Source organism: Echinops telfairi, unplaced genomic scaffold (assembly GCF_000313985.2).
Source record: "Echinops telfairi isolate 266 unplaced genomic scaffold, ASM31398v2 ScPeMD7_443;HRSCAF=831, whole genome shotgun sequence".
NCBI lineage: Eukaryota > Metazoa > Chordata > Mammalia > Afrosoricida > Tenrecidae > Echinops > Echinops telfairi.
In genome coordinates this window covers 60,732,194-60,747,332 of record NW_022104341.1, presented here as the reverse complement: position 1 = coordinate 60,747,332, position 15,139 = coordinate 60,732,194, and the positions used below count along the sequence as shown (strand labels likewise).

The 15,139-nt window shown below is 47.4% G+C and overlaps 1 protein-coding gene and 1 pseudogene across 1 annotated transcript in view; both read left to right on the top strand.

The window, feature by feature from the left end:
• The window catches only part of CACHD1 (cache domain containing 1), a gene marked incomplete at its 5' end in the record, with an annotated part of 257,365 nt that overhangs the window by 180,536 nt on the left and 61,690 nt on the right, over positions 1 to 15,139 (top strand). The window contains one exon of the mRNA XM_004699368.3: positions 12,087 to 12,213. Within this exon, the coding sequence (XP_004699425.2) occupies positions 12,087 to 12,213 (127 nt within the window). The remainder of the gene's footprint in view (positions 1 to 12,086; positions 12,214 to 15,139) is intronic.
• On the top strand, positions 9,581 to 10,585 carry LOC105978312 (annotated as a pseudogene).

Below are 15,139 nucleotides of genomic sequence, written 5' to 3'. Positions count from 1 at the left end.
CCATGGTCTTAGAAACCCACACAGGCAATTCTGCTCTGTAGAGTGGGCTTGCTGGGAGTCGGAATGGACTCCGTGGCAGTGAGAGAGAGGTAAGGCATCATTCCTGCTTTTTCGAGCTTAGAGTGAAGTGAGATTTTCTGTTGCCCCTGAAATTAACCCTGCAATGCTTGGGAACTGAAAACTTTCCTCTGGTTGCTCTGCTCGTCAGAGAAGATCACACTGAGCCACCTGTGATGATTCCATGTTCTCTGGAGGCAGAAGTAAGTTTTCACCATCATTCTCAACTAGCTAGCGCTTACCAACACTGTTTGGATATTTTGTTTTGTATAGTCTTGGCTAATAAATAGCCCCATATTGCTAATTTACAGCTTCTGTCCCGGAAACCCGCAGGCCCATTCTGCTCGGTCCTATAGGGTTGTCACAGGTTGTAATGGACTCTGGCAGAGAATTTTGTGTGTGTGATGGTGGTAGTGGTTGTTTTTAATCAGGAATCAATGATCCTGCTACACATGCCCTTATTTTGTTTTCTCCTCTCTTTTTCTTTCCCTTTTTTGCATAAACTTGATCGCATTGTACATCTAGCAGTGTGTCCCCTTGCTATTGGTGTGGGTTCTTGTTTTCCCAAGGCCCCTAGGGCTCTTTGAAAACACTGTCCAAAATCTCTACCATGAACTCTACAATGACCTGTGAGCTGGCCCCTTTCTGTCCAGATAAGGAAATTGTGAGATGTCTCGGGACATGGGAATCAACAGCCATGGCCAATGTCTTTGTTCACGTTTTTACATAGGAACAGTTGAGTTGGCATACATGGCATGTGTGTGTTCAGCACTGGGAATATGGTGGTGAAGAAAACTGACTTGACCTTGCCCCCATACAGCATACAGCGCTTACAGGTGAGAGACATTAAGGAAATAGCTACAAAAATAAAGACACAGAATTGTGCCAGGTTTTTGCTATGAAGGAAAAGCATTGAGTGCTGTCAGCGTGGATAATTGTTGTGACTTGCACGCTGATCAGGAAAGGTCTCTCAGATAAGGTGAAATTTAAGGTCAAATCTGAAAAATTAAAGGCAAAACCAACTGGGTGAAAAGGGGATAAAAAATGATTTGGGGCTAAGGATTGACTTTTATAAAAGGCTTGGATGGAATGATGTACAGTTTGGTGAGTTAAAGAGAGAAAAATGAGGGTAAACTATAGAAAGGGGCCAGATCATAGGTCATTGTAGTTTCGATTTCATGCTAGATATAATACAGTAGAGAACCTTTGAATGGTTCTAAGCAAAGTAGGGATAGGATTTGATACTCTTTGATAAATAGTATGTTTAAGTTCAGAGAGGCTGCAAGTCTTAGTGGTGAGATTAGAACCCAACGCCTCCCAGTCTTAGTACATTCTAATTTCTAAGTGCCAACCTGAATTAGATCGAAAGTTCAAAATAGCTTTGGGCTCAGGTCCAAAGGCTTTCTTTTGACACAGGATCCCCTCAACTGTTGTAATAGTAGTTCACTATTAACTGTTTCTCTCTTGGGTTAAGTCTTTAGTGTAACCTGATGTCTTATTTAAATTATGGAATCATGTCTTTTGATCAAGTGCTTTCATTGTATTTATTTACATATGTTCACAAACCGATGTGACTGTTTTGACTGAGCAACACCAGTGTGTTTATGTATTTTGTCTGCCTCAAGGAAATCCTCAGTGTGTTTTCTGTCTGTTGCTTAGTAATTCGTTCAGTCTGTAGTCAGTGTGACATGGAAACCCTGCAGGGCTCTAGAAAGAGCAAAAGTTCTCAAGACGGGCACATGGAAGAGATCGTGGTCATGAGTCTGCCCTCTGACCCTGAGCAGTTGATCTGCCATCCAGAAATCAGAGAGAAGATACACGCAATGCACTGAGGGCAAGTGACACATCATTTATGAAGCTTGTTTTTGTTACACAGCTCTACTCGTCCTCTCCTAGCAGCTCACAGTGACCCTGTAGGACAGAGTTGGTGTCCCATAGATTTCCAAGACTGTCAGGAAGAGATGGGTGGGTTTTATCAAGGTATAATTGGTACCCAATAAACTACATACTTAATGCACACAACTAATTCATTCTGACTATACACCCATGGAGCCTTCATACCAGTTTTTCTTCCTGTGTCATTAAAAACAAAACAACAACACAAAAAACCCTCACTGCCTGCAAGTCAGTTCCAACTCCTAGCAACCCCCATAGGTCAGAGAAGGACGCAGCGGGCTCCCAAGACTGTGCCTCCTAATGGGGGTCGAAAGCCCCACCTTTCTCCCGCAGCGCAGTGGGTTGGTGCTTTCAGACTGCAGTCAGCAGCCCAGCCCCCAGCCCACTCTGCACGAGGGCTCCTTGTGGTAGTGGGAGAAGGGAATGTTTATCCTTTGCAAAACCATAGCCAACATTTTCATAGGGTCTATATTTAGTCCTAACATGCCCCTTTAATTGGGTTTGAAATTTGAGGAAGGTAAATCTTTAGAACTTATCAAGCAAACGTATGAAAAAGTGATTGAGAAATAGTCATTTATTGCAGATCTTCCCCTCTGTGTGCCTGTGGTGTCAGAGTCCAGCAGGGAGGGGCTGGAACTTACCTAGAACAGAGAGAACACTGGGGAAAAGGTGGTGTTGGCTGCTATTGAGTGCCATTGTGGAACTGTTATAATCAACTGATTTTTGGGAAGGCGATTGCCATGCCTTTGTTCAACGGATAGACCAGTGGCGGCTGCTCAGGAGGTTTTGGCCAGCAGTCAGGTCTGGGTCTGGAAGGGGAGCGCTTTACCTGGGAACTCCCCGTGGCCTCGGTGAGAGGGGAGACGAGGGCACAGACTGGTGGATTTCTGCGGGAGCAAGGGATTGTAGCTTCAGGATACGCTTCAGGGAGGAAAAACGATGTATACCCGTTGTTTTTACTAGGTGCCAGGGAATTGGTTCTGACTCACAGAGACCCGATGTACAAGAGAACGAAGCAGCACGGTTCCGTCCTGTGCCATCTGCACAGTCCTTCCTGTTCGAGTCTGTTTTCACAGCCACTGTCGGCCTCCCAGGCGGGCTTCCTGTTTTCCTTCCCCTTCCGCCTTACCAAGGGTCTGACGCCCTTCTCCAGGAACCGGTCCGTCCTGAGCAGTGCCCTCAGTAGGGGAGACAAAGTCTCACTATCCTCACACTCCCCCCAACCACTTGCCCCATGGTGATGGAGAAGGCACAGTGGGCAAAGGTGCCTGCAGAGCCACACAGCTTCTAAGATATGCTGGAGTTCCAGGCCATTGGGGAGCGGTGGGGGGAGCACCTGGAGACACTAGTGCTGACCATGGACACACACCTCCCCCCCCAAAATCTCACAGGATGTTGATTTCACATATTGACCTGGTCGTTGGAGGCTGACCATGTTGGTAAGTGAGGCGTGGGTGTACTGCCTCCTTCACGTGCATCTGCCTGAGTTAGGTGTGGAGACGAACCCTGCCCATTAATAACTTAAAGCCTCATGCTGTGCATCATGGCCGACAGGTTGGGTGCCTGCCAAGCTTTTTCCTGGATGGGTTCCAGCATTTCTAAGGAAAGAGTGAGCGTGCAGGACCTTATGTTTGGATACCAGCCCAAGTTCTGGAGTGGCCGGAATACTGAACTGACGCATATGAATGGGGAAAGCCCCTCTGGGTTGCCCGTTGGATAATAAGGCTCTCATTCACCTCTGCCTGTAGGTCAGGGATGCACACCACATTGATAGATGACTTCTGGGCCCTGGAGTCCTCATTACCATCCTATCCATCATCTTTGTGCTAGTACCAAATAATGGATGAAATTCAATCAGGTGCCAAAGAGGTCCTCAGCAGGGGAGTTTGGGGATCCTTGCTTGATACTGTGCTGTAGTGCTGGAAGGAGCATGCTCTTTTGTGGTGAGACTAAATGTATCCTGCCCTGTACGAATTCTGATTTATTTTTAAAACATTCCTGCTCCCATTGGCTCCCCTTTTAATAGCTTCAGTGCAGCCTGTTTATTGTTACAGATGTTACTTTTAAATGAGGTCATTGAGCTTTCCTTACTTCCAAAGGCTGTTTGCCTTTTTTATTGCAGGGTTGGCAGGGCTGCCTGGAGAACAGTGCTAATATGAGATCAAGGTTAAGGCTGCAGATGCCCAGGAGATGAGGGAGAGAGAAAGCTTCTTCCATGTTTACACCCACTTAAGTCAGGCCAGGGTCTCTGGAGAGCATGTAGTGGACTCAGCCCAGGAAATGGATGACTTTGGCAAGGGCAGGCCACCCGGCAGAGTGGAGAAGGAATAGGTGTGATAATAAACTGCCTGGGGTCTTATGCCCCTCTTGTCTGCTGTGAGATTCTCACATGTCCAAAAACCTCCTTGGGTCTATTTGTTTCATTTGAAGCTGAGAGTCTCTGGGTCATGCAAATACTTATGAACACACTCAGTTTTCAACTGAAAGTTGGAGGTTCAAATCCACCCAGGGGCTTCTCTGAAGAGAGCTGATCTCCTTCAGCCCACTGTTGCAACATGTTGAGGGTCTTCCTCTCTTTCATTGACCTTCTAACCAGTATGATGTCCTTTGCCCAGGGTTGATCTGTCCTGATCATGTGACCAAAGTACAAGAGACAACGTCTCTCTGTGCTGACTGTGATGACTGTGCTTCTCACAAGACAGGTTTGCTTGTTCTTCTAGCAGTCCAGGATACAGTTGTGAGGATACCGGGTTGCATTATGTTGAGTTGTAATCCATACCGACTGACAGCAAGAGTCTTCGATCTGTACCAGGTGCCTCAAATTCCCTTAGCTTTTAGCAAGCAAGGTTGTGTCATCTGCATATCGAAGATTGCTGATAAATCTTCTTCTGATCCTTATGCCATGCTCTTTATATTGCCTGGCTTCTCGGTGGTCGGTTGCTCCGCATATGAAAGGGAGAAGCAGAACAGAAGGATGCAACCCTCGATTTCATACCGTACAGTCCCTCCTTCTTCTGTCCCAGTGATGGCCTCTTGGCATATGGACATTTGAAACCACATGCTCTCTTAATAAATCTATAGCAAAAGGAACACTAATATACAATCTCACACACATGAAATATCTAGAATTAGCCAAAAATGAAAAGGATAGCATTAAGATTGATATCCTAGGCAGTACTGAGCTGAAATGGAATGGCACTGGCCATTTGGAATCAGACATCCCTGGTTTACTCTGCCAGAAATGACCAATTTAAGAGGAATTGTGTCATATTGATTATCACAGTGTATCGATGTACCTTAAAGTATAATGATGTCTGTGCTAGCATGAGATCCATAAGCCGAAAAGGAAGTTCGGTTAATACCGAACTATTACTCAAATTCATGCACCAACCACAAAGACATGATGAAGAATCCTTCTATCGCCAGTCTCGAAATTGCTCAAGCATGCAGTCGAGATACATTGATAATTACTACAGATTGGATTGCGTACGTGTGAAACCAAAAGGAGCAGGTGGGTGGTTCGGCATGTTGGCGTTGGTGATAGACATTAAGAAGCTGGAGAGCTCGTGATAGAATGTTGTAGAGTCATGACTTTCTCATTTCAAATACATTGGTTTTTCAACAATATAAACAGCAGCTACACCTATGGACCTCACCAGATGGATTACAGAGGAATCAAATTGACTGCATCGGTGGGAAGGGACCATGGAGAAGCTCAGTATCATCAGCCCAAGCAAGGCCATGGGCCTACCGTGGAACAATCATTTACTCATATTCTAAGTTCAGGTTGAAGTTGAAGGAAATTAAAACAAGTCCAAGAGAGCCAAGCTACAACCTTGAGTATATTCCCCCTGGGTTTTAGAGACCATATCTCAAAAATAGATTTGATGCATTGAATACTGAAAGACCGAAGACTCAGAGAATGAGTGACGACAAGGACATCGTTCGTGAAGAAAGCAAGGTCATTCACAAGATAAGACATTAGATAAAACAGCATCTGGGGTCTGAATGGCGTGTCTCCAAACAAGTAGCCTTCTAAGTGAGCTATCAACTAGTCCGCATGGAAGAAGCACACCATCGTCGGTCACCGTAGCCTTGTGAAACATAGCATCCAAAGTCAAAGGAGGAAATATCTTTCTGAATGCATGTTGGTGAAAGCGATGGAAAGTACCATGGCCTGCCAGAAGAACAAACAAATCTCCGTGGAAGAAATCCAGACTGAGTGTGTATTGGAAGCAAGGTTGAGGAGACTTCCTCTTACGCACCTGGAGCCTAGTGTCAGAGGGACCATGCAGAAGAGAGAAAGGAGCTCAAATCTACCACTTGTGGGAGTGTTGCACGACCAGACGTGTTTCTGTTGGACATACAGGCAACTTGACAGCACCTAACAGCAGCCACACTGTTTCCAAGGTTCGTGCATGTTGCAGCATGCGTCCCAAGTTCATTTCCCTTTGTGGTGATTATGGCATTCTATGTGTGTACCACATTTTTCTTCATGATGTTTTTTAAGTGCTAGCACATTGTTTAAATTGGAGAAAAATAAAAAGATTTACCATGCTCAGAAAGACTATCCCTACCCACCCACCCCACACCCCAACCCCCAGCAAAAAAAACAAAACATGTTGTTTATGGTAGAAAGAATGCTCTATATTAATGAAAAGTTTTTTGAAATGGTGAACCTGGCTCAAAAGGAGAAAGACACAAGTGGAGAGATTGTCATTGTGCATTTTACCCGTGCCACATAAAACTGCAGGTGGCATGTACTTCCGTCCCCTGCCCTTTGATGAGTGGCAGAGATGAACTTGGCTCTGGGCCTTCCCTCTTGCCACATTGGTATTTCTAGTAGGGACTCCACTGAAAAAATTGCACTCCCCTGCTCTTACACGCCGGTTCCATCTCAGCCAGTGTCCCAGATGGTGAACTTCCACTGTGACGTGTGCAGAGCGCCCAGCAGAGGGCCTGCTAAGTAGGCTGTAGGATGCATGCAGGCTCCTTCGGTTGAACAACAAGAAGACCCTTCTTAACTTTGAATGTTCATAGCCAATTTTTGCTCCTCATCCGAGTCCTTAATCAGGCACTGATAATTATTAAAGGGTCCTGTGGGTATTTCTGACCCCTCCATTAGTCTGTGAGTCTTTTGTAGGTAAGAAGTCTATCTTTTTTTCTCTTTGCTTGTATCTCATGAGGCAGTTCTCTGCACCGGGGAGGCCAAGAATAAATGAAGAAGGGGCAAACACAGCCAATGGGCAGTCAGGATAACAGTAGATGAAAACACAGTGGTCTAGAGACAAAAGAGCTGTAACCTGAAACAAGGCCTGCCTGTCTTCAAGAGGAATTCAACTCAGTCATTATGATGAGCCAGCGTGACAGGCCAGCCACCATACCAGATGCCAAGGAGATAGAATAGGCCTCCCTTCTTGGGATCCAAGGGAGGGAAGTCAATGGGTATGTGGTGAATGGGAACTCCAAATCCTGACTTCCCAGGTTGCTGTCCACCCTGGCCCAAATAGCTCAGCCTAAGTTACAGCTACGCCCTGCAAATCGAGCCATCTCCCATTTGAGAAAGTTAGTACCTGATTGTCAGTAGCGTGCGGAAGCATTCTTTCTGTTATATCCACCTTTCATACTCAGCCTGAGGGGATATATTGAGAAGTCGAACCAGAAAGGAGCTGTTTGAAGAGTGACTTTACCACTGATAGCTCCTTTGTAGATGGTGGCTATTTGTTTGTTCACACAATAGTTCCTGGGCATTTACTGTACTTGGCATTGTACTAGGTTTTAAGGCCAAGGCATTAAATCCTAATCAAGTGTATGTGTGAGGGGAGGGGGTGGTAATGAGAAGAGAAGGGGACTTCAGATGAAGGAAATAAAATCTGGTGATATTTTGAAATGTTACTTAACTTACTTGAACAGTTTCCTCTTTTGTAAAGTGTTATGTACATTATGTGAAATAATCTATGTGATAGTTCTTTGTCAGTGGTCCAGGATCATCATCAGAGTGACATCCCAGCCTCATAGTCACCTACGCAGGTCCTTGATTGGCTGTGTGTGTGTGTGTGTGTGTGTGTGTGTGTGTGTGTGTGTGAGAGAGAGAGAGAGAGAAACGAGTGTTATTATGACAACACCATGTTTCATAATACTTCACTCCATGGGATGTTCAAGGCCGAGAATGTGGTCCCTGAGTGGCGCAAATCATTGAGCTATAAACGAAACGGCTGGCAGTGTGACAATCTGCTTCCCCAAAGTCTCTGCCATGGAGGCAGCTCGACTCTTAGATGCATGGTACCACCATGAGTCATAATCAGCCGGATGGCATCTGGCTTTGTTTTGCCTTGCTTTGTTTTGTGAACGAGGCATTTCCACGACAGAACACACTGCCACCCAGCCATTTCTAACTCCTAGCAGCCCTCTGGGACCAAGTGGAACCGCCCCGTAACGTTTCCATCACGACAGAAGCAGATAGCCACAGATGGCGCCGCACCACCCACGCCTGTGTGGATGGGGCTTCAAGAAGTTCATGGAAAGATGGAGTTAAAAGATAGTGAATTTTACCCCTGAACTTGTGTGTGTGTGTGTTCAAAGACACCTTGTGCTTTTCCTTCATTGTTGCCTTTGCTCAAACCCCTCCCTCATATCTTGCCGCATGAAAGCAGTAGCCAATATATATTAAAGATCTCATAAAAACGGAATTGTGGAGCAGAGTGAAAGAACATAGGAACTTAGAGAAGGCAGAGTACCCTGATGACAGCACAGGGAGAGAAGGATGTCTTGGAGTTTTTAAGACAAGATTGTGCTTCAAGGTAAACAAGTGGCCATCCAGCTGAGAAGCCACAAAGCCCACATGGAAGCACACCAGCCTGAGGTGTCAATAGGATCAAGTATCAGACATCAAAGACCCAGAACAAAAAAATCATATCATTGTGAATGAGGGGAGGTGCGGAGTGGAGACCGAAAGCCCATCTGTAGACAATTGGACATCCCCTTACAGAAGGGTCACAAGGAAGAGACAAGTCAGTCAGTGTGCATGCAGTGTAGCACTAATGAAACATACAACTTTCCTCTAGTTCTTTAATGCTTCCTCCCCCCCCCCCACTATCCTGACCCCAATTTTATCTATAAATCTGGCTAGATCAGAGCATGTACACGGGTACAGATAAGAGCTGGAAACACAGAGAATCCAGGACAGATAAACCCCTCAGGACCAATAATGAGAGTAGTAATACCAGGAGGGTAAGGGGAAGTGGGGAAACCAAGCACAATGATCTACATATAACCCCTTCCCTGGAGGACAGACAGCAGAAAAGTAGGTGAAGGGAGACATTGGTCTGTATAAGACATGAAAAACTAATAATTTATAAATTATCAAGGGTTTGTTTGGGTGGAACAGGGAGGGGGAAATGAGCTGCTATCAAGGGCGCAAGTAGGAAAAAATGTTTTGAGAATGATGATGGTAACAAATGTACAAATGTGCTTGACACAATGTATGGATGTATGGATTGTGATAAGAGTTGTACGAGCCCCAGTAAAATGATTTTTTAAAAATGTCTTGAGGCTCACTGCTCCTCCTTGTGTGACAGCAGCCGCCTCTCCCATTCCTGTGCAATCGCTGCTGCACCCCAGAGACATGATGGTGAAGGTCGGAGTGAACGGATTTGGCCGAATTGGGTGCCTGGTCACCAGAGCTGCTTTCCTGTCTGGCAAAGTGGATGTTGTTGCCATCAATGACCCCTTCGTTGATCTGCACTACATGGTCTCCATGTTCCACTATTAGTCCACCCACGGCAGGTTCAATGGCAGTGTCAAGGCTGAGAATGGGAAGCTTATCGTCAATGGGAAGGCCATCTCCATCTTCCAGGAGCGAGAGATCCCGCCAACATCAAGTGGGCTGAGGCCGGTGCTAAGTATGTCATAGAGTCCACTGGTGTCTTCACCACTGTAGAGAAGGCTGGGGCTCACTTGAAGGGCGGTGCCAAAAGGGTGATCATCTCTGCCCCTTCTGCTGATGCCCCCATGTTTGTGATGGGCGTGAACCACGAGAAGTATGACAACTCCCTCAAGATTGTCAGCAATGCCTCCTGCACCACCAACTGCTTAGCCCCCCTGGCCAAGGTCATCCATGACAATTTTGGCATCGTGGACGGACTCATGACCACAGTCCATGCCATCACTGCCAACCAGAAGACTGTGGATGGCCCCTCAGGGTAACTCTAGCGTGATGGCCGTGGGGCTGCTCAGAACATCATTCCCGCATCTGCTGGCGCTGCCAAGGCTGTAGGCAAGGTTATCCCGGAGCTGGATGGCAAAATGACTGGCACGGCCTTCCGTGTCCCCACCCCCGATGTGTCCGTCATGGATCTCACCTGCCGTCTGGAGAAAGCTGCCAAGTACGATGACATCAAGAAAGTGCTAAAGCAGCCAGCTGATGGTCCCCTAAAGGGCTTCCTGGGCTACAATGAGGACCAGATTGTCTTCTGTGACTTCAACAGTGACCCCCCACTCTTCCACCTTTGATGCTGGGGCTGGCATTGCCCTCCACGACCACTTTGTCAAGCTCATTTCCTGGTATGACGATGAACTTGGCTACAGCAACAGAGTGGTGGACCTCATGGTCCACACGGCCTCCAAGGAGTAAGAGCCCCCCTGGACCACCAGCCCCAGCCACGGCACTAGAGGAAGAGAGGCCCTCAGCTGCTGGGGAGACTTTGCCCCTAATTCAATCCCTCAAAACACTGAGGATATTCCATCCAGACCCCCTGAAGGAAGGGGAGGGGCTTAGAGAGCCCGACCTTGTCGTATACCATAAATAAAGTACATTGTACCCAGAAAAAAAAAGTTCTGAAAATCATGGTGGCAGCAAATGTGCTTGACACAATGGATGTATATATGAAGTGTGATAAGAGCTATCCAAGCCCCCAATAAAATGATTTAGAAAAAAGAAAACTCCCCTTACCTTTTCATTCCTTTTCACCAACTCTTTGAAACACCCCTGTACAATTTCTAGCCTAAGGTTCCTGTGAGGATTGAATGAGATCATGTGTGGAAAGCCTTTGTCCAAATACAGGCCGGTGGTGTAGGGAGTTATGCATTGGGTGCTGATCTCAGGGTCAGGAGTGTGACCCCACCAGCCACTCCGCCGGAGGAAGATGAGGCCGTCTGCCCCCACAAAGATTCATGGTCTTGGAAACCCTAGGGAGTAGTTCTCCTCTGCTCTGTAGTAACGCTGTAAGTCAGAATCAGCTCGGTCGATAGCAGTGGGTTTGGAGCTGTTATTGAATTATCCTGGTTCTAGTATTTCAAGTAGGAGCCCTGGTGGCGTAGGGGTTAGAGTTAGCTTGCTAACTGAAAGTTCAACTGTGGAGGAAGCTAAGGCTTGGTGCTCCCGTAAAGACTTACAGTCTCGGAAACCCACCTGGGCAGTTCTACCCTAGCCTATAGGGCAGCGGTTCTCAACCTGTGGGTCGTGACCCCTTTGGGGGTTGAACGACCCTTTCACAGGGGTCTCCTGATTCATAACAATAGCAAAATGACAGTGATGAAGTGGCAACGAAAATAATGTTATGGTTGGGGGGGTCATCACCACATGAGGAACTGTATGAAAGGGTCGCGGCATGAGGCAGGTTGAGAACCACTGCTATAGGGTCTCTGTGGGTAGGCCTCAACTCGATGACAATGAGTTTGGCTTTTGGAGTATTTCAAGTGCCCTTGCCCTCATGTGAAATGAGAAGGTGGAGTGAAGGCGAAGTCACAAGTCTAGTTCCTCTGGCGACTAGTCCTATTAACAGGACTGTGTCCACAGGGAGAGAAGGCACCTCAAACCAGCAAGTGTACCCCAACAGAGACCACCCAAGTTGAGGGACTGATTAGTGCAAATCACTCTCTCACACTGGTAAAAACAGTATGGTGACATACTGTGTTAAGAATGATTGTTCCATTTGACTCAGACACTGTAACTTTCTATTGGTGGGGTATTTCTTAAGGAAAGAAAAAAAATTTTTCAGTAGAAAATTTATCACCTTATATCTAATGGGTTTTCTTCATACTACCAGCAGATTATGCAAAACAGATGCCTGATGCCGCTGCCTGCGTGCACCTGTGGATTTCATGGTTGCATTTCGTTTCCCCCACTCTTTCAGTTCTTGCAGACAACCTGAAATCCAACCCTGGAATTAAGTGGCAGTATTTCAGTTCCGAAGAAGGAATTTTCACTGTTTTCCCGGCCCACAAGTTCCGCTGTAAGGGCAGCTACGAGCATCGCAGTAGGTAGGTTGGCTTGCCTGCTAAAATTTTCATTGCTGTGCAAGAGTGATTTCTATGCAGTTCAGATCCCCACCTGTGGAGGTGCCACCTCTAGACTGTGTGGACTGTTTGTCTAGAAACATGTGCTTCCCCTATTCTGAAGTGTGTGCCCCATTTAACAGGCAGACCCAGGGAAGGGCAGGTGGTGACGTCCAGAACCTCTTGGGCATGATCTAGCAAGCCCAATAAAGCAGAGTGTTTCCTAGAGCGATTAAGCGTTGGAAGCAGCCCCGTTGTTTTAAGCTTCAGATGTCTTTGTTAAGACAAAATGAGGGCTTCTTCTCTCTAGTCCCTCCTCGGAAGGCTTTATAGCGCGTGTCAGCATAGATGAGGATTTGCGATTCTCAGCTCTCTCTGTGCGCTTGGCCATACTTATAAAACTGACGCGTAACCCTCGGCTAGCTAGACGTTTTAGAGTTGTCCAGAAAGTAATGCATCAGAGGTCTGGAACGTCCTGCTTTCCACGCGGAAATGACATGCGGTTGTACGTAGCCAGAAGGGCAGTACCAGGGAGATAATTTGTAGGACAAGGCTCATCAATTTACAGCACCCCCAGGGCAGAGATCACTTCCTTTTGAATCTAGCCATTTCCCTTTGTAGCATCGGGTGTTTGATGCCAGACCATCTGGAGCCAGCCAAGGTGCCCGCTTTGCCTGCCTCTGGCTGGAGTCTAAATTAACCATCACTTTGGCTTCCCTTCATCTTTAATTGTGTCTAGGGTTTTCTCCCCCGGAAAATCCTTCTCCCATGCTTTCCGTAGGAAGACTTTGCTTGGTTGTAAGTTTTCTTCCACTCCCTCCCTAGACATCCAGGTGATCACTTGAGTGTCTCCGAGGCTGAACCAGAGGCCATGCCTTTGGCTTCTAGTTCCGCTCATCTGTCGCTGGAGCAAAAGAGATGCTCATTGTTTCCCACATGGGTGATATGACCCCTGGAGACGGGGGAGAGGATGTAGGCAGACACTGCAATGATCCAAGGGAGCTGCCAAAGCTCCTGCACTTTATCCTAGTTTACGGGCTATAGGACCAAAGGGAGGCGCTGAATAGTTTTTGGTTTGTGTTTCCTGAAAAGGAGGCAATGGACCAAATAAGTCTGGGACCCTGTGATCCAGCTTTTCTTTGTGGCTATGAAAAAGTCATGCTTCTTTTAATACAGGGGTCCTCAAACATCACAAGGGGCCAGTTTACTGTTCCTCAGACCCGCTGGAGGGCCGGACTATAGTTTAAAAAAAAAAAAACTTTGAACAAATTCCTATGCACACTGCACATATCTTATTTGAAGTAAAAAAACAAGCGGGGCAAAAACACCAGGCAGGCCAGATAAATGTCCTCGGCAGGCCGCGTGTGGCCCACGGGCTGTAGTTTGAGGACCCCTGGTTTAATGAGTCCACTGGGGGTGGGGGGTGTTTGGGGGGAGTCTGAAGGGAAAGGAGAACCAGTCACAAACCAGCACGCCACTCTGCCAGGTAACTTAGAAGGTGTTCATATGCCCACACCCACGTTCCACCCCTCTGTCTGTGTGAAATCTGCCGCAATCCCGCTTCCCTTGGCCACATCATCAAGGTTTCCTTCCTCGTAGATTGCTGCCCCATCCCTAGACCCATCCTAGCCTCTTTCCTTAAAGCCCTTGCAAGTTCCCAATGGCCCTTTGAAGTTGTGGTGCAGGTGAGGACCAGTCGGTGCATTTTGTATTACTTGTCCTTATGTTCCACGAAAGCCATTTCACCCCTGGAGGAGGCCCACGCTGACACATCCCATGCTTTGCCCACACGTGATTTGAGATGGGAAAGAAGGCCTTGGGCCGATCCTCTCCCACAGTTTGCCGGTGACCTTGGGGAGCCGAGACGCCCGTGTTGGTCCTAGGTGTCGCTGTTGATGCCCTGCTTCCCTCTTCCATGTCAGCCGCCACCTCTCCTGGATTCTCCTGGCCCTCTTTCTTCACCAGCCCCGTGGCACCCGCTGGTGAAAACAGTCGTGCATTTGTCTGGGGGCAGGACTTTGGGGCTTGTGAACAGTGAGTGGGAACTCAGCCAGATTTGGGATTTCGTCGGTGCCCTGCTTGCATTCCTTCATGTGTGCCCAACTTTTGTGACTCCACCAGCCCCTAACGTTTCACAGCGCAGCCTGGTGTTTGAGGGAATGTCCGTAAAGGAGAGAATTCTCTTGAGGCTGATTTGCTTTCTTGAGCTCCCCCTAATTTGCTTCGGCTTTAAAACTGTGAATAGAGACCTCATTAAGTTCTTCACAGCAACCTGCCTGCTCTGCACATTAGCAGGAGGCTGCTTTGATTTGAGGCATTTCTCCCTTGCCCGCTTTTGTTTTTCCCCTCGTCTTTTCTTTTTAAATGTTGGCAAACACAAAGCCTGGCAAGGAGAGTGGCTGTGACAGGCGTGGACACGTTTTTGATGGCATTGTGTGAACTGGTTGGTGAAGGGGCCTTTTGGTGGCTGGCTTGTGTAAATTACTGTCGTGCAGAAAGGAAAAGGTCATCTTAGCAGGAAGCTTTGCCTAGGAATAAACTACCCGCACCGTCAGCCTGCTCACGGTGTGTCTGCTGGCGTTAGATGTGTCCAGTTAGCCTCTGGTGCGCCGTGGACAGAGCGCTGCCCACCCCGGGCCCTCCCTCTAGTCAGCATGAAGCAGACCTTGTGATCCACAAAGTTAGCATGGGCTGATTGGGGCAAGGAGAGTGGCAGGCCTTTCTTGCTCATCCATCTGAGTCCAAAAGGTTCTCTGACGTCTGCTCAGCATGATATATACAGCCTCTCTGTACAGCAGGTGGTAAGTGCCCCGGGCACGTCCCATTGCAGCACAACCCTGCCTGCTCCTTAGATCTGCAAACAAGGGCCCAGTACCGGCCAGTGGGCCATTTTCTCCTCCGTACACTGTCT